Consider the following 18,573-nt stretch of genomic DNA (forward strand, 5'->3'; position numbering starts at 1 on the left):
AAGAAAGTGGAATATTACAAGCCAAATACGTCGTCTTATCATCTGGGCTTTCTATTCTCATTGCCTCGATTAACTTATTGAGATCTAGCATGTTTCTTCATTGACTCGATTCCTCTCATGTACTGATTCCGACCAACACCCCTATTGTTTTACAATTCATGCCCGTCTTCACCAACTGAGAATGATAGATCCATGCGTACTTGAAATCTTTCATGGCCTGACAGACCACAGATCCCGGGACCAACCCATCTCTCGCAGCTTCTTGCTGCCAGTGCTCGCGGTTCTCTTTTCGCCAGTGCTGATGGCTAATGCCTTACTGCTAGCAGCAAATACTTCCACCAGCTCCTTCATTCTTCCAGCTTCTAAGAATGCAACCGACAGATCCGAATCGCGCTCTGCAACGATGGAAGCAAGCTCCATACATTCCAGGAGGTTGTCTCGAGACAAGCCAGTGCCAGCAAAGTGCAGCGTGCCAACGTATGCTAGAACTGTTTCGGGTAGATAGGCTTGACGGAGATCTTGTAGTTCTTGATCACCTTCTAATTTGTGTGTCAGCACTGAGATGGCCTGGTGATGGGGGCTCACTTACCCTCGATGCCCACCAGGAGCCAGTTCTTGAGAAGAGGCTGCATGTTTTCTTTTGTGTTCTTGACTTCATCACCAATAGCATTCCAGAACTCTCGGTTTTTCTTTTGGTCCCTGTCTGTCGTTAATATGTTGGCCGTGCCTGCTCCAGGGTTTTCTATTTTGGCGTACTCATTTGTAAGCTCGGCTAGCGACGCGACTGTCTCCAAGCTATCCAGGGCTCGCACTAGATTCTCCAGCTCGCGGAAATTTCGGGCATCTGAAAGTGCTTGTTGCGGTGTCACGTCCCGAATACCTCTCCGATCAAGTTGCCTGGCCCAAAACTCGGGAATGTCTTCGTATAACTCTATCTCATCACCGTTTTCTTCCGTAGCTGCATGAAGGACCTCTGAAAATGGAACTCGCTTCATCAGCTGACGAGCAGCGCTGAGGTGCATGTTGCCTACGGCGTTGTCAGTTTTCGACCGATTACTTACAGCAAAATAACTCACGCAAAAAGAATTTGTAGATCTTGGTTCCCATAGACAACACGTTGGGCCATGTTTCTTGCACCAGTACCAGCCACTCTAGTGATCGGATGAGGTTCTCATGTGCCTGATCAACGAATCTTTCATCATCACCAAAGAAATCGGGCCTCACAGGACGACCGCTGCGTGAAGTAGGTGGGCCAGGCTCAATGATGCTAAACCCTTCCTTGGCAGGACATCCATGCTGCGCCGGACCCAGATCATCGAACAGAAGCCATGCCTGAGTCTTGACAAACTCCAGCACGTCGATGCCGGCTTTCCTAATAAGTCTCAGTTGTAGTAAACGTCGGCTCGCCTCATTTTCGGGAATGAGGTTGTAGCTAAGCACCTCATATGACCGAGGGGGTTCCAAAATCGAACAGTAAAGAGGTATTAACTCATGAAACTCGGCAAGGCGAAGATAATTCGCGTACCCGGCAATGAGGTTCTGTTGGGAACGTCTCATTTCAGGGGGGGAATAGGCAGGGGCGAGAGAATCGTCCTTCGAGTTCAGCTTATCCAAGAGGTTGATGAGGAGATAGATATGTGCGACGATCCGCAGGCCGTAGTGCTGCGTAGACTGAAAGAACCTCTCCTTGTTTACCTCAAGCTTACTAGGCTCTGATCTGTAGAGTGCTGACTCGTTGTGATTTGCGCCAGAAGAAATGATGAAGCCCTGCTGATAAAGATGTTGGCCAATTTCCTTGGAAATTAGTGATGCCTGCAACGCCTTATTGGGTTCGTTCGCTTCGTCTTTGATCTGAGGGTTGGCTTCCAGAGCTCGGATTAGGCGCATGTCAACTGTACTTGGCTCACCGTGAAATTGAATGGCGTCAAATGAAGGAAAGGATTGTGTGAGGTTTGAAGCAACGTCGGCTGGGCATTGTCCAAGTATGTAGTTGTCAAGCTGTGTGCGTAGCAATGCATTGTAGTTCGCGAAAAGAAAATCATCCCAGTTCAGGGCAACTTTCTCGACGCTCGGGATGTCTCCTGACAGAACACCATATACCGCACGCTCGTAGTCATCACAACCACCAGATCGAGACAAGCTGAAGCACATTCGTCGCCACAGAGCAAGTGATGCTGGTTTAGTGTCGGTCACTCCCTGGCTGTCGTCGGCCGAAAGAAGTATCGCAGAGGTCGAAATAGCCCGCCACATTTCGGTTCGTTCTTGGCACCATTCACGAATAGACTCCAAACTTGATCCTCGGCGGAGGTGTTCCCAGCAACCCAACCAAATGGCACGCTCGAAATACTCATCTTGCGGTTCAAGCTTTCGTCCCTGGCGAGTCGCAGCGTCTGGGTCCAGTTGTGTCACCAGAGGTGAGCCATCTGAGGTATGAAATGAGGTTGCAATAGCTGGTGACTGGCGATCCAGTAGATGGGGCCAAGCTGTTACGCCCTTCCGAAGCTTGATTGAGGAGCGAGTATGAAGCCAGCCGTGAGCGATGATATCTCCACGGTCGGCATTTTGCTGGAGTTCATGCGCAAGCTCGTTGACATCCGGTCCCGAAGAAGCATTGCTCTGGAGCCATTGTATGACTGCTTGACGTTCTCGCGCCGATGAATCACTAGCAAGGAAACTCTTAAACAGGTCTCCTGAATCCACGGAGCTCTGTTCGGTTTTGGAAGCGCTCTGCCCGTCATCAGAACTAGCATATCTTAGTGGAAGGAGCCTGCGCAATAGATCCCATGTCTGCGCTTCCCTCTCGAGACGTTTGACAAGCTCTGCAGAGGCAGGGTTGCTATTAGTACCATCGTCGTCTGCATCCATATCGACATCGTCTTGTCCATTGCGCGTCATGCGCGGTCGGACCTGTGCTAGGCGTCGAAGGGCATTCTCATAGTATTTTCTTGGTAGGTCTATAATTCGTTCTCGTCGTTCTTCGTTTGAGAGGGGAGGGGAGAGACAGTCATCGAGCGCGTTGGCGAACTCTTCGACCTCGGGCCCGGCTTCGTAAGATAGAAATTTCTCAGCCTCGACAGGTGCCATTTCAGTGACTCAGGTTGGCCTGTCTTGGGGATTGTCAAGTCGAGTGTATGGTTTAGTACACAGCACGAGAGCAAACAACCCTTTTCGGCAGGTTTCGGCCGACAGGTCAAACGTAAAGATCTATCAATGCCGTAAGCATGCCCAGTATGGAGGTAGGTATTTTGTCGCGTGTATCGCTTTTGTGAGCGTCAAGGAAGGATTATGCTCGTGAAGTTTGCCGACGATGCTTATGTAGGTTTGATACTCAGGCAGAAGAATCAAAGAATTGTTTTGGTTGCAGTAGCACTGGCGCGCTGGAAGGTTGGAGCTACCTAAGAGGTACGTACTGTTATTTTGTTAGGTACCTACCAAGGCACTACCTACCTTTTAAGCAAGCTCAGACTTTTGCGCTGAAAGGAAAACAGCCGCGATTGCACGCGCGCGTATCGTACAGTTTATAAATGGGGGTATTCGCACTTAACACTGTTCTGATTCAAGTACGTCTCCACCAAACAGCAAATTCGTTTTTTTTTTTTCCTTCTCTATCATAATGTCATCGGCATTCGTATTAGAGTCTCGGAACAGGCCTTCAATGCTTGTTCAGGTCTATGAGGCCTCTTGCGTGCTCAACGATCGCCTAGAAGAGATTCGGCGCTCATCATTCAAGTTGCCAGCGTTTCCCAAACCGGCGGACACATCAAAGACGAGCGTTACATATCATTTAGCTTCCTCCCGGAGTTGCTTTATCTTGAGCTTGAGAAGATTGGGCTTCGGACAGCTCACAGTAGACGCTTCTTCGCCGTAGCGTTCGTAAAATGCTTCACAGCATTCGTAAAGTCGCTTGATTGCAGTTTGGCACTTGGCCTCGTTGTAGCCATTGCTGGTAAGACAGTCTTGTTGTATTTGGGTCAGTATTTTCTCTCCATCTTGTATTCTCGTGTCTGGAGTGCATACTTTGAATTGCACACTGCATGTGTGTCAGATCACAACGGTCACTTAATATCATTGACTTTGGAACTTACTGCACGTGGGTGACAGGCAGGCTTCGCCTCAACATCATCTTTCGGAGCCTATGGTTGTCCATTAGCTTTTCCTGAGCGTTTCACTCTGTCGTTTATCGCGAAACGAACCATAGTCGTGTTGAATATAATGATTTGCAGCGTGGTAGATTTGCGGATCAATATATCACCCAGTCAATATCAAACAGGAATGCAGACTGTAATGACATAGATGTGTATGTAGATATCTTGCCTCTTGTGTAATAATGATAAATAAACATTAGTCTGTAATAAAAGAAGATAAGAGATATATATAGATCAAATAGACAAGACTGATGTCATGTTGCTAGTTAACTTAGCCTACCTTACCTAGCCTACTTATAGAAGAGAAATATATTCCTATATAATAAATATAAGTGCTTTTATAAATACCTAACTTAATGCTTTTTATAAAGTAAGTAAGAAAATATATATAAATATTTAATAGTTAAATAAGTATAAATATACTAAGCAGCTTCTGGCAACTGATTGATTTAATATCTTTGGTATAGGGTAGGCCGAGCACAGAGGGTTTGATCAAAGCTGTAGATAGCCAATTAAAGACAGTCGTTTGTCTCTTGGCCCCACCTACACGCTTGAAGTTGGCGGGGGCTTTTCGCCCGCTTGATGTTCAAATGAGTGCTGAACGAAGCCCGAGCGAGAGGCAACTGACCTCAGCAGCTAAGTCTAAGGCTGATTGCCTTCTATTTTGTCTATCTTAGTAGGTTCATCACCCACCATAGTCTTTTATACCTCCCGCCAACAACTGATCTGTTCAATAATTTTCTCCTCGCACCCACACTCTGGCCGCCCGATCTTCACCTCTTCTTTAACACGCTCGTAGCTCGCCGCTCTACCTCTCGTCAGCCAAACGCGCATAACTCGATCATCACCCCCACTTGCCAAACTTGCCATTAACGACCATCGTGCTAAGGTAACACTATGATTATTGCGATATCTCGCCACACTTTCACTCCTGCACTTCACCTCGAGCCACGCGCTGACGTTGTTTCGTATTAAGTGCATAGATTCCATCCAGACCAATTCAAAATGTCCAACGAGAACGAAAACGGGACTCCTGGCGAGCAGGCACCCGCCAACTCCGAGCACCTCAACATCAAGGTTACCGACAACAACAACGAGGTCTTCTTCAAGATCAAGCGCACTACAAAGCTTGAGAAGCTTATGGGAGCCTTTTGCGAGCGCCAGGGAAAGGCGACCAGCTCCGTGCGATTTCTTTTCGACGGCACGCGAGTCCAACCCACTGATACACCCGATGCGGTACGTTTTCGCTTCCCTATTGTAGGCACGGATGTTTGATATCTATGTTTAAATTGCACGCTACTGAAAACTCCCCGGGGAGATTACACATGCTGACAAGTTACATCACACAGCTCGAGATGCAGGATGGCGATACCCTCGAGGTCCACCAGGAGCAGGTTGGCGGATATGCACAGTAATAGAGAGGGAGAATTCCGAGGAATAATTACCAGGAGGAAGATCCCAAAAGAGATGAACACACAAGAATGATATTCTTGAACTGGATTTCGATTGAACCTGGTTGTACTTTTGGCTTTGCGTACATCAGACGAGAGGAAGACTGAAACAACAAGTCGACGAATGATTTACGACAGACAAAACACTACCCAATCAACCCAATGCCCCTCGATTCCCGCTGTGACCCGTGTGGTAAACTGTATGGTTTTCTTTTATCTTCCGCAGCAGTGGTACGAAAGACCTGTGTGTTGGCCCCATAGAGAATAGGCCTGCCTAATCTTGCTCTTAAGGTGACGTTTACAGAATAACAATGAGTCAGGATCACACAGATGTGGGGGGAACAACTTGATATGTATGAAGTAGACGGAACCGAAGTTTGTGTTGGCCTTTTAGAGTTGAAATCACAGACTCACAGTTCGCGCCGTGTCTATGTTGCCTTATGGCCAAGATGTTCCAATGAGACAATCTACATGACCAAGTTGAGCGCTTCGAGCGCCGCTCCCCTGGAAACACTCAAGAAGACCAAATCAAAAGCACAAAACAAATCATATGCTGACCGGCAAACCTGAAGGGAAACAGACCAACCAGGAAAGAAACGCATGCAGAAATCAAAACACGCACGCCGAAATCACACACATCATCATCATTACGCTTTGAGTTCCATAGCTCGGCATCCAGTGCAGAGCACGATAGTGCCTTCAGGCACATGTTTAGTGAAGATTTGGCCATCGTCGAAACCGCCCTGGCACTCGGCGCATCGGAAGCAATGCTCATGCCACTCTCCGCCTAGCGCTTGGATATACTGTCCGATGACAGCTGTACGGCATTTCCTGCACTTCGGAGCTCGTCGTTCGGTGCGTTTCGTCTGGCAGTTGATGCACCACGCATAACCATCCTTCTCAATGTGTGTCATGCCATGTTCGAATGGGTCACCACATTCGGCACAGAAGAAGTGACCATAGTGCCAATGAGCTCCAAGAGCTACTATGTGTTCCCCGAGAATAGGGGTCTGGCAGTGCTTGCAACGCGGCGCAAACAGCTCATGCCAATCGAGGTGACAAAAGAATCGTAGACGCTCATCTCCGTCTTCGGCCATCGTTTTGCCCTGCTCCTCTTCGAGTATCTCACCAGCAGCGCGACGTCTGATGCGATCAAGCCGCTCCTGACGAAGATGATCAGGCTCATGGCTAATTTCCATCGCCTGTAGGTTAGTACCACAAGTATAGCAGCTGAAACACTGCGGATGGAACCGTTCATTGCTTCCCGCTAGGGCCACAAAACGCCCTTCGATGGGCATGCCACATTCATGGCAAATCGTGACAGCTCGCCTATTGCTGCCAGGGGCTGGGGACCAATGGCCACGAGGCTTTTGTGCAGAACGGGGTGCTCCCCTGGCAATGGGATCAGGAAGCGGACGGGAGGTTGAATTCGTTTTGTCGTCAGGAGCTATGATTGCAGGAATGCTGCCTCCCTTACCCGGAGCCTCATTGATAGCAATATCGGGGACGTTGATCGAAGGTACGGAGCCTCTAGGGTTATGGGATGTCTCGTCTATGCAGATCAACGGGATTTTCGTTCCCGTTGGCGCCCTGGGCATCGGCGAACTTTCCTCCGCCACAACGATACCAGGTACCGCCATGGGTTTCTCCGGCTGGGCGAAGGAGGAGGAGGATCTGCTGGGGGTTGCCGGAAGCGACCGGTCTGGGGTGGTATCAGTGGACTCGTCCGGGGCTTTCCAGTTGGCGTCGAAGCTTACAATGGGCCGTCCCGGACTGTCACTGACGGCTGTGGGTTCCGGGAGGTTTGGGCTGCGATCTTTCAAGCGCATGCTCGTGGCCGCGCGAATGTCCTGACTCCGAACTTCCATGCCGTTCTTTCTCTCTACCTTGTCATCAATAGAGACGGAGCTGTCGTTGGAGCGGTTTCTTGTATAGAGAGGATTGCGAGAGCGTGTGGGAGGATTGCGGTGTATTTCAACTCGCTCAAGGGGCTTGGTCTTTTCTTCTTCCCGTGGAGGTTCGAAGCGCACTCGGTTTGTAGCTGCCTGATCTCGGTTGCCAAGCTTCTCGGGTGATGCACGACCAGAAAAGCTCATGCTATTAGAAGTTGAGACTTCAGGCTCTTCCCAAATCTGATCTCCAGAAAAGGGACGACCTACTTCCCCGCTAATGTTTCTTTTCAGACTTCCCTGGCGTCTCTGCTCTGGAGCCTTGCCTGAACGACCAATAGTGCCATATGTCTTGTTTTTGTGATCTGGCTGTATGCTTGGCTGCCTCTGCTCCAAGTCGGGTCTGCTTTCACGTTCGACGCCTTCACCATCCGAAGAACTGCCTGAGCATGATCGCGTACCGCCGACACTAGCAGTACGAGCATGGGCGTAGCTATTCTTTCTGAGATGTGGCTTATAGCGGTAGGGTCCGTCGGGACGGGGAGACGGCGTGCCATGTTGATGTTGCCAGACAAGCTCGGCAGCTTCATCGAGAGCAGCATTGTATAGACGAGTATCATCCTCAGGAGTCTCCTGAACAGGCGATTTTGTACTCTTCCTTATGTCCATCTCCTCCATGGCATCGCGTAATGAGCTTGCCTCTTCTTTCTCCATCCATCTTTGACCTCGTTCCATGTATGTGGCTGAGGGAACAACATCCGATGGCCTCAAAGGGTTTGCAGCTGAAGTTGGATAGTAATCTGGGCTTTTTCTGCTGATGGTAGAGTATCTAGAGGCAAGACTGCCGCCAGTAACGCTAGGACTTTTCGAGTCCTTACGGTCGAGAGTAGGCGGTGCGCTCTCGGCAGGAGAAGCAAGATCAGGCGTGAATCGGCCCGTACTATGGCGGTGCAAACTTGAGCGGCTAGGAACTGGACGGGCACCGGCTGGTTGAGGTCTTGCACCTCCAGGCCTGGCGACTCTGTTTGACCGAAGACCTGCGAGGTAGGAGGCTATTCAGTAGAGGGAGATATTAGTCAAGGACTTTCATGGCCATACTCAATTCCGTGTGTCATACCGAACTGCTCGTCTGTCATGTAAGAAGGTGACGGAGGAGTCACCTTGCGCTTCGGCTCCATCGTCCTTGCTGTGCCTGGCATCTTTGCCAGACGATGAGGGAAAGATAATTTCTGCGGTATGGAGGAAGTATTGTGTCCGGTAGAGAAAGGGTTAAGGAGGTGACCAGGACGGCGAATACGGAGGGTTCTTGGCAAGGTATAGAGAGTGATGAAGGATAGGTAGTAGGTAGATAGGTAGGTAGGTATGAAGTAGTTAGTAGGTAGTCGATAGTTTTAATGGTGGTCGCAAATCGAGCTGGCTGGGGTTGACCAGGCAACGTGGTGTTAAACGGCTGGTTTGGTTGCGTCAGAGCATCACCACCAGCAACAAAAGCCTCTGTCCAAGTATGAGGCAGATATACGAAAACTTATGACCTCGTTGATATTTGTTGTTGGAAGGATTGCAACGTGCAGGGAGTCAGTATATGGCAGTTCCTATAAATTTCTATGGTGGATAATCGTCCACCGCCATCTGCTAGGTTCTTATGATACAGTAGTTGAAGCGGGGACTGGAGGTTAGATGTGTATTGCTCTCATTTGCTCGAATGCTACCTATCTTAGTAAGGAATTAGAGCCCGTATTAACCTCAACATAGGTACCTAGGCAACTATAAGGCAGCGTGTACGAGACTCAACTCCTCGAATTGTCGATTCCCATACTTACATACCTAGGTAGGTATTTGGGAGAAAACGTATCAAGCACCAGTAGCAGGCAGTCTCTTCTTTTAACCCTTGGCTCCCTTATCGCCCTCTAGCGTCGCTTTTACAGCAGAAGGAGGTGGAGATTCTGTGAAACCAAGGTTCTTGAATTCGTCCCTGGCCATCAAGTTTCTAAAATACCCGTTGCTATTAGCCCGCTTTGTTCCGAGATATTTGACTACGTGTATGCGTCATAAGTCAAAGCATTATAGGCTCACCTGTCCATTCTGCACGATAGATACGCCTTTGCAAGGTCGCGGCATTCTTCGTCATTTAGACCTCGCACCTTTTTCATACATGAAAGGTACTTTGCCATGTAAGTCTTGCACTCGCCTACAGTTGCTTTGGTCAAAATTGTTCCATTGAATGTGTTGGCTTGTAGCCCACTCACCATCATGATCTAGAGGGAAGCTTCCACGCTGTGGTCTGCTCAGAAGGACACAACTGTTTAGCGAATTGTTCTTCAGTAGACGATGCCAAACTCACGGTGTTGGCTTGGTAGTTGGCAAAGGACCGGGGCTACCGAAAGTACTCATGATTCCGTGTCTGTACTGGTCTTCTGGCTGATTTCTAGTGCATCTATTGCTATCTTCATGTTTCCTTTAGCACAGTAGAAAAGTCAGGCCTTGTGGCGAACCTCGTTAAAGCACCTAGTGGTGGATAAGAACATCCTGTCAGATGTGGCTGGTGACGTGGCAAGGTCTCTGCAACGCAACTCCTGAGTAAACCAGGTGGGTGTGAAAGCGGTCAGTAAGGTACCTTGGTAGGTATAGGGGAGGCACCTCACAGCCGAGAAACCTTCGGTGGAGCCAGTAAAGCGGCCTAGAGCCAGGTATTACAAGGCCTAAAAAAGAGGTGCTAGGTATCCATACACACATTACCTTGGCCTGGGGTTGGCTGGACGTTATGCAAATACACGTGAATCACCCCAAAAGTGCTCTCGACTCCACTGCGCAAAGCGAAGCAAAGCAAAGCAAAGCAAAGCCATCCTCAGCCTGAGCCTGAGCCTCCCAGACCGAACCGCATGAACTCCCGGAACTGACGACGGATTTTGAATTTAGCGACAACGCGCGCATTATTCGAAAAATCCTCCGTGTCCTTGTGTTTCTCTTGGGTTTCGTGACGGACGCTTCGCTTGACTCTACTGTTCAGTCCGGTTCAGTCCTGTCCTGTTGTTTCCGTCATCGGTATATCTCAAACTCGCTCGTCACAAAATCGGACTCTTATCATCATGGCTGCTCTTGGCGAGGATCTGCTCACCACGGTCAATAAGCTGCAAGACTTGGTTTTCAATACCATTGGCAGTGACTCTTTGGATCTCCCTCAGATCGTATGCGGTTTTTGCTGCCTGAATTGGCTACTCTAGCACTGACTGACCGTTGCTTAGGTTGTTGTCGGTTCCCAATCTGCAGGCAAATCTTCTGTCCTTGAGAATATCGTCGGCCGAGATTTTTTACCGCGCGGGGCCGGCATCTGCACTCGTCGTCCCCTGATCCTTCAACTCATCAACGTTACCGAAGATGAAAACGCTCCCGACCCTGCAAGCGATCCTTATCGATCCCCTGGCGCTGCTCGTCGTTCCGAGTGGGCAGAGTTCCACCACATACCCAACCGCAGGTTCAACGATTTTGGCGATGTCAAGCGCGAGATTGAGAACGAGACATCCCGAGTTGCCGGCAACAACAAGGGCATCAACCGACAACCTATCAACCTCAAGATCTACTCTCCTCATGTTCTTAACTTGACTCTGGTGGATCTGCCGGGACTAACCAAGGTGAGTTTCCTGTTCTTTCCATCTCCATGATCCTCAGCTTCATTTTACCCCTGGATATTACTGACCATAGTCAATCTATAGGTCCCCATTGGCGACCAGCCTACCGATATTGAGAAGCAGACTCGAAATCTCATTTCCGAATATATTGCCAAGCCTAACAGTATTATCCTCGCCGTGTCTCCCGCCAACGTCGACATCGTTAATTCGGAAGCCCTCAAACTCGCCCGCCATGTTGACCCCCTTGGCCGAAGGACTATTGGTGTCTTGACAAAGGTCGACCTCATGGATCATGGCACAAACGCTCTAGATATTCTTTCAGGCCGCGTCTATCCTCTGAAGCTTGGCTTCATCGGCGTTGTCAATCGATCGCAGCAGGATATTCAAGGAAACAAGCCTATGGAGGATGCTCTCCAGGCCGAGGCTGACTTTTTCAAGCACCATCCTGCCTATCGTAATATCTCCATTCGATGTGGCACTCACTACCTGGCCAAGACCCTCAACACTACTTTGATGGGTCATATCCGGGAGCGTTTGCCCGACATCAAAGCTCGACTCAACACTCTTATGGGGCAGACGCAACAGGAGTTGGCCAGTTATGGCGACATGCATTTCAGTGGAAAGGAGCACCGTGGTTCTCTCATCCTTCAGCAAATGACGCGCTTCGCCAACTCTTTCATCTCTTCCATTGACGGTACCTCGACCGAGATTTCCACCAAGGAGTTATGTGGCGGCGCTCGTATTTACTACATTTTCAATTCTGTCTTCGGCAGCGCACTTGACACTATCGACCCTACATCCAACCTCTCCGCCCTCGATATCCGGACCGCTATTCGAAACTCCACTGGACCCCGACCCAGTCTTTTTGTGCCGGAAATGGCTTTCGATCTTCTGGTCAAGCCTCAGATCAAGCTCCTGGAAATTCCTAGTCAACGTTGTGTTGAACTTGTGTATGAAGAGCTGATCAAGATTTGCCACACTTGTGGCTCCACTGAGCTTTCACGATACCCCCGACTTCAGGCCAAGCTCATCGAGACGGTCTCAGACTTGCTCCGTGAGCGTCTTGGTCCTGCTTCGTCATATGTCGAATCACTCATCTCTATCCAGCGCGCCTATATCAATACTAATCACCCTAACTTTCTTGGCGCAGCCGCCGCCATGAGTAACGTAGTCAGTGCAAAGCAGGAGCGAGAAAGGAAAAGGCTGATCCAGGAGGAGCGCGAGCGCCGGGAAAAGCGACGTCTGCAGGAGCTTGAGGCTGACGGTGATGGCCCTGAAAATGAGGACGGTGTCAGTGGCCCTCTTGATAAGCCTGAAAAGACTAAGTCAGGAAGAACCAAGGCTACGAAGCCTCCTCGAAGCATATCGCCTTCTCTTTCAGTCCGCGAGAACGGAACCTCCAGCCTTGCTGCCACCATGAACGCGACGCATTTAAACGGCACTCTTCGTTCAGCTTCACCTGCTCGACTTAACCAACAGGGACTCGGAGGTGCCCGAGATTCCTTCTTGAACTACTTTTTTGGCAAGGATGGCCAGACTATCGGCGGTCCCCTTCCAAGCCCTGGCGCCATGCCCAATATGCCCAACGGACGACATATCAGCCAAAACTCGGAGACTAGCTTCCCTATTGTGCGTCGGGAGAGGGAGTTTGCCCGGCCATCTACAGCGACAACAATGGCCCCCGAGGATGACTTGTACGATAGAACAGGGAAGAACTACGGCTTGGCATCCCAGATGGTAAGTTCCGAGGATCTACAGGTGCCCGGTCTCCTCTTCTCACACGAAACTAACCCCCACCACCAGGGTGAATCCGCGGAGCCAGCTATGACAGATCGCGAGGCCATGGAGACGGAGCTTATCCGAGCCCTTATCTCTTCCTACTTCAACATTGTTCGCGAGTCCATCGCCGACCAGGTCCCTAAAGCTGTCATGCACCTCCTCGTTAATCACTGTAAGGACGTCGTTCAGAACCGCCTCGTTAGCGAGCTCTACAAGGAATCTCTCTTCGAGGAGCTCCTTTATGAGGATGATGGCGTCAAGAAGGAGCGTGAGAAGTGCGAGCGCCTGCTTCAAACCTACCGTGAGGCTGCTAAGATCATTGGTGAGGTGTTGTAGATTCAACACTGATCTTGGTCTATGGGTTTCTGGCAAATGGTCACCATGCGACAGCGTCCCGCTCAACCTGAGAATAATTAAGAAAAGAAAGACCAGTAACAGCCATATACGGTTGGAAGGATAGACTCGAAGGAGAAAGGCGGGACATAACTTGGAAACACCAAACAACGTCGATCGCTTTTGGTCAAGGGCTCGGGCTCTTGAACCAATCTTGACTGCTCTGCTCCTCAATGGAGCAGAGCAGGAGAAGCAGAATAAAGGAGAGAAACGAGAGAAGAAAAGAGTGTTGTAATTTTGTTCTTTTCGTTATCATCGTTTTCCCTCTTATCTTGTACATCACCAACTGGCATTGGAATTGCAGCCAGACTCAGCTTTAGTTTCTGATAATGGCTCAACGAGAAGACGGGATCGGAATACAATAGGAGGGCTTGTATGTATGGATGTATGTATGTAAAAAAAGCAAACCAAACTCGGCTCGTCGTCCTAGCAGAATACACACAATGTACTACTTTATGATATCTGTCAAATGATGAATACGTTCTCTGAACTGCTTTAGGAGAGGACCGTCTTCAAATGAAGAATGGCATTACACACGATGTTACAGTTTGCTTATATAGATATGTATACACGAATCGGCACTAATTAGTTTGTGTCATGTTTCCTCCGCTACGACAAAGAAGTACTTTGAGTAAATCATCGCTGGTTCCCATGGTCCGCTGGCGTCACCCTTGCTGCACAAGAAGGATGTCGTGGGATGTCGTTATAATTAGTCATAAGAGTAGGTCGACTTGGAACATGAGGATCTGCTTCATGACTCGAGTTGTAACCCGAAGGGCCTTGAGCTATTCCTCGTTGAGGATATGTGCTCTGTTCTGGTCGTGGTTGTCTGGTCTCGTAGGCATGGTATGGCCTACCAGCCTGTCGTACAGGGCGCCTGATGAAGTAGTCGCCGTCCGGATGATGAGTCTCAACGACTTCGTATGCATCTGAACGCTCTAGTGGAGGACGAGTACTGTGACGATTATAATAGAAATGATCGGAACCAGCTGGAGAATCGAAGCGGCGTTCTTGTGGTGCATACTGAGACCGAGGGCTAGGTTCTCTAGAATAGAATTGGCTGTGGTTGTTGAACCACGAGGATGAAGGTCGGGCATACTCGCCAAACCTTTCAGCAATGACCGGGCCATATCTGGATTCCTGTGGTAGGGTATTTCGGGCTCTGAGACCTCTTCCAATCTCCCGTCCGGATTCATCAACGTAGATGACCTCTTCCTCTTCTACCATGTGGTGATTATGGGCCACATGAGGTTCTTCACGCCCTCTTGTTTCGACCTCCGCGTAGCCAGGTGCTGCAGCGGCCGAGGTGGCCACTAACGGATGCTGGTCTCGAGGCCGATCCCCAACAGATGCGCTTCTGTTACGTGAACTAGCTGGTTTTGGACCCGAATAACGCTGTTCTCGGACGTCACGGTAATCAGACGATTTCTCCTCGCGCCAATGAGCCTTGTTCTGAGGCTCTGTGGGATATGAAACCTGATAGGTGGCGACTTCCTGCTCAGTCTCGACTCCGACGTCAACCTTTTTCCTTCGGCTATGTGGATCGTGAAACTTTTCCAAGTACGGTGGCGAGTAGTTGTCAAATGATGAAGCACTATCAGCGACTTGAGATGCAGGTTTCCCCTGTGTCCTAGCCCCGACCATCTTTCGACCATAAACCTCGCTTGCTGGACGAAGATGTGGTATGTCTGGCTCAGACTCGATATGTGACGAAAAGCACAGATCTAGTCGACTTGATGCCAAGGACTGACTTCCCAGATCCGCATGATCTAGCTGCTGCGTTTGCTCTCCCACATGCCTGATATCACTTTGCTGGTGTTCCTCCCTTGACCGATTGTTTGGCACAGCAGTGAAGATCTGAGCTGGCGTCTGCACTGACACTTGCGGAGGTAAGGTATTATTGGGGTTTGTTTGCATAGGCTTCGAAGCATATTTGTCAATGAAGGCTTGTTCGAATGCCCAGGGAAGAGCCTCCTTAACAAGAGTGTACAAGACAGAGTCTCCCCGAGCCTTCATTCCCAGTCCAGCCATTCGCTCGTTTTCAGGCATTTTTATCATTTCTGTTCGCCAATCCATATGTGCTCGTCCTTGACTCCGGGGCTTTTCGACATGCTCTGACTCAAAATGTCTGGCGAGTTGAGGTACGTGAAAGATGTTGTCGTCGTTGCACACCTTGCAAGAAACTCCATTGAGAGCCCTCAGACTGCGTAATTTCTTATTTTTCGATGTGGCTTCAATGAACAGCGACAATGGTAGGGTCTCGCCCTCCGACTCCTCGAACAATTTGTTAGCATGGTAAATGGCGACGTAAGCCCTAACTGCAGGTGGGATCTTCTTATGATGCCCAACCCTTGACCAGACAGACTGAGTGTTCCTGACGAAATTTTCATGTTGATGTTGATGTGTGCTGTTGACTGAGGCGATGCTATTGCCGTCGTAGTAGTTCGGATATGATCCACCCTCGGGAGGGTTAGGAACTGGAACCGGAGGTCTTGTGTAGCTGCTCAATTGTCTTTGAGAGCTATGTGTCATTCCCGAGGAAAACAGTCCTGGGTATGAAGAATATGTTGCAGGGTCGTAATATGTTGCTGTCGAGTAAGATGGGCCATAGGTAGGGGCTGAATTTTGCCCATATGCAGATATAGGAGGAATTGGAGGCCTGGGACTGTAGAACGAGAATGGCGGTGCTTCTGCGCCGTAAGCAGGCAGATGATATCCTGCTGGTGTACCAGGTTGGAAGACAGAATGGTTTGGTTGAATTGGAGCGTTTGACGCGAGCGCGTTGCGTGGCTCGTTGTCATGATAGGCTTTCTCTTTGGCGAGAGGGTCAGGACTAAAAGGAGGCACTTCTGGCCACTCCGCTCTCCAATGCACGACAACATTCCCCAGACTGAGAGCCACCGTGTGCTTGGCTGCATAGTGTTGAAGTACACCCTCGAATCCAAAGAACTTCAAGACTCCATTCACACCGAGGCAGCTGTTACAAAGAAACAACTCCTTGCGCATGGGTTCGGTACGGGGTTTGATTTTGACATCAAAGACCCACTTCATGTTCTCCAGTGTCAACCGTTGAGTCCAAGGCCCCTCTGGGGGCTCGACAATCGGCTTCTTCCCTGCCGCGATTGTGGCAGCAGTGTCCTTTGCAACTTCGGCATAGAACCTTTTACGAACGTAAAGCAGCACATCTGCGGCATATTGCGGACAATTCTTTCTCTTAACCTTGGCACCGTTGTTCCATCCTTCGATGATTTCGTCTGCATATTCCGATATGCGCGCTCGAACAGGCCCCTGGATATCATCCCATTCCTGGTCTGTAACTTCTCTTGGTTCCCGAGAGGGCTTTTTATCAGCCTCCATTGTCGGAAGCTTGTCTTCAAGTGTTTGGGGGTTGCTATAACTTTGCTTCTCTCGCAGCTCCGCTTCTACCCTCTGGGCGAGAAGACGGGGCTTCAAGAGTTCCCATGCGTGATCATCAAGCGGCGTGATGAGTTGAAGTGCTGCCTGAAAGGATGGAATATGAGCCAGAACATTTGCAGTCAACGGAGGATCAAGTAGCAAGGCTCGATTCTCAATGTCGGTCCGTCTTTGAGCCTTAAGGTGAGCTGCCTCCTCCTTCGTTCGTTTTTGCTGAACTGGAGTGCGTAAGGGGTGGGGATTAGCCTCCAATGGCACTCTTGATCCACGGCCGTCATCTGCAACAGGTGCTTGGCGATGGTGCTCGCCGATCGATTGAGCGGGATCTGGCGAGGTCTTACCAAGGGGAGCTGAAAGAGCCAGAGGCGTAGATGAGGATGGAGCTTCTGCTTTGGTAGCAGTCTTTAGTGCTTGAAACTGAGCCATCCCACCTGTACTAGCCCATTTTTCCCAACGAGAGGCATCAGCTAGAGCCTGCTTTCCTCGGATCTCTAGACCTTTTATCCACTCTTCGGCAGCAGCAGACCCAAGTGCCTTGACTTTTTGGAATTCCAGCTTGATTTGTTCAACATGCTCCGACCAGAAGAGCTTGGTAACCTGGATGTGTGGCTGCACAGTCCCGGCTTGTATGGCACGGGGATGTATAACATGCATATCGGCATCCACAAGCACTAGAGGAAGAGCTGGGAGCAGAACAGATGGAAATGAAGAAGACAAGAGAAGATCTAGTTCCTATTGCTGACGTTAGAATTGCATCCGGGGAGAATCCTGAAACGCCTACCTTGATGCCCTTTTTCTTCAGGCAATTTCCGCAAGCGAAGACACAAAAGGGGAAAATGGGACAGACGTCACTTGGACCTGGACCACGACACCAAGCTTCGTTGTTCGAAGATGGTAGCTTTTGCTGGCTCTGGAAACCACAAAGCTGGCAAGACACGGAACAAACGAGACGCCACATCTGAATCTCCAATTTCCCTTTTAGGGGTGCAGGCATACGTGGCCAAAACAGCCTTCTTGAAGCTTGCCAGATTGCATCTGGCTTCAGTATAGGAAAGGTTGACGGTATATCATTATAACATACTGGGGAATGAGTGGAGAAGGGGCTAAGAAAGGCATGAAATAGTTTGTTGACAGTCAACAAACGACCCAGGTCTCTGGGTGGTACTAGAGTAAAGATATGTTGCCATATCTGTTCCGGAAGCTGCTTGGCTCGATCCTTCGCAAGACTTTGAGCCGCCAACCCTGGAAGATGGGCTTTATCAAGCTTAACTTTCTTAGTTTGCTGGACAGCCTTGCAATCTATTGACTGTCGCCTTTTTTTCGAGGGCTGGGAGATGGCATCGAGCAGAGCCGCTGCAGGGTCATGGCTAGAGGCTTCTGAGGGTTCATAACCCAGATCATCAGCCATGTGCACATCGGCCTCGCTTCTACCACTGGTTGTCGATGCTCCCGTGACGGCTAAACCAGAGGTGCCGGCCCTTTGACTCTCCGGGATAACCATCCCTCATCTGACGCGCTACTGAATAGCAGTGATGAGTAAGAACGGGAGACACAAAAAGAAACAACTTGCTTGACGGATCATCAAGCATGTAGAGTGAAAGGGATGGTCAACACTTGTCTGCGTGAATGGTAAGGAGCAATGGGGAAAGATATCGCGTTGCAATTCAAGTGTAAGCAATATGGGTCGGGCGCTCAAAAGTCGCCTGCGTTTCTGTACAAACCAAACGTTGCTCGTAATGCGGCGTGAAGTAAATTCAGAGTTGTCTTGATTTGGGAAGCAATATCTCAGAGCAAGGACAAAAGATCTGAACTTATCGATAACAGTGTCGGCCAGGGGAGCCCAATTTTTATTATTAAGCATGGGAATAGTTGGTGA

General features: G+C 49.6%; 7 protein-coding genes; 2 read left to right on the top strand and 5 right to left on the bottom strand.

The window, feature by feature from the left end:
- Positions 1 to 210: 210 nt before the first annotated feature.
- Positions 211 to 3,084, bottom strand: FFUJ_01519 (related to nuclear pore protein; the record flags this gene model as incomplete). XM_023577806.1 has 3 exons in its annotated part: positions 211 to 539; positions 590 to 1,027; positions 1,077 to 3,084. The coding sequence occupies 3 exons, from the start codon at positions 3,082 to 3,084 to the stop codon at positions 211 to 213; spliced, it is 2,775 nt and encodes a 924-aa protein (XP_023424056.1).
- Positions 3,085 to 3,780: 696 nt separating this feature from the next.
- FFUJ_01518 (related to Cx9C motif-containing protein 4, mitochondrial) lies at positions 3,781 to 4,123 on the bottom strand (the record flags this gene model as incomplete). XM_023577817.1 has 2 exons in its annotated part: positions 3,781 to 4,030; positions 4,086 to 4,123. 2 exons carry the CDS (start codon positions 4,121 to 4,123, stop codon positions 3,781 to 3,783), a joined length of 288 nt encoding a protein of 95 aa, XP_023424057.1.
- Positions 4,124 to 5,150: 1,027 nt separating this feature from the next.
- FFUJ_01517 (related to ubiquitin-like protein modifier) lies at positions 5,151 to 5,560 on the top strand (the record flags this gene model as incomplete). XM_023577828.1 has 2 exons in its annotated part: positions 5,151 to 5,381; positions 5,495 to 5,560. 2 exons carry the CDS (start codon positions 5,151 to 5,153, stop codon positions 5,558 to 5,560), a joined length of 297 nt encoding a protein of 98 aa, XP_023424058.1.
- Positions 5,561 to 6,243: 683 nt separating this feature from the next.
- Positions 6,244 to 8,684, bottom strand: FFUJ_01516 (related to hydrogen peroxide-inducible protein hic-5; the record flags this gene model as incomplete). XM_023577839.1 has 2 exons in its annotated part: positions 6,244 to 8,537; positions 8,603 to 8,684. The coding sequence occupies 2 exons, from the start codon at positions 8,682 to 8,684 to the stop codon at positions 6,244 to 6,246; spliced, it is 2,376 nt and encodes a 791-aa protein (XP_023424059.1).
- A 682-nt stretch (positions 8,685 to 9,366) lies between these two features.
- Positions 9,367 to 9,876, bottom strand: FFUJ_01515 (related to COX19-required for expression of mitochondrial cytochrome oxidase; the record flags this gene model as incomplete). XM_023577850.1 has 4 exons in its annotated part: positions 9,367 to 9,472; positions 9,559 to 9,673; positions 9,732 to 9,784; positions 9,827 to 9,876. 4 exons carry the CDS (start codon positions 9,874 to 9,876, stop codon positions 9,367 to 9,369), a joined length of 324 nt encoding a protein of 107 aa, XP_023424060.1.
- Positions 9,877 to 10,571: 695 nt separating this feature from the next.
- Positions 10,572 to 13,226, top strand: FFUJ_01514 (probable dynamin-related GTPase DNM1; the record flags this gene model as incomplete). XM_023577861.1 has 3 exons in its annotated part: positions 10,572 to 10,670; positions 10,728 to 11,114; positions 11,196 to 13,226. The coding sequence occupies 3 exons, from the start codon at positions 10,572 to 10,574 to the stop codon at positions 13,224 to 13,226; spliced, it is 2,517 nt and encodes an 838-aa protein (XP_023424061.1).
- Positions 13,227 to 13,919: 693 nt separating this feature from the next.
- On the bottom strand, positions 13,920 to 18,198 carry FFUJ_01513 (uncharacterized protein; the record flags this gene model as incomplete). XM_023577872.1 has 2 exons in its annotated part: positions 13,920 to 17,429; positions 17,479 to 18,198. 2 exons carry the CDS (start codon positions 18,196 to 18,198, stop codon positions 13,920 to 13,922), a joined length of 4,230 nt encoding a protein of 1,409 aa, XP_023424062.1.
- Between the last annotated feature and the right edge of the window lie 375 nt (positions 18,199 to 18,573).

Source organism: Fusarium fujikuroi, chromosome FFUJ_chr01, assembly GCF_900079805.1.
Source record: "Fusarium fujikuroi IMI 58289 draft genome, chromosome FFUJ_chr01".
NCBI lineage: Eukaryota > Fungi > Ascomycota > Sordariomycetes > Hypocreales > Nectriaceae > Fusarium > Fusarium fujikuroi.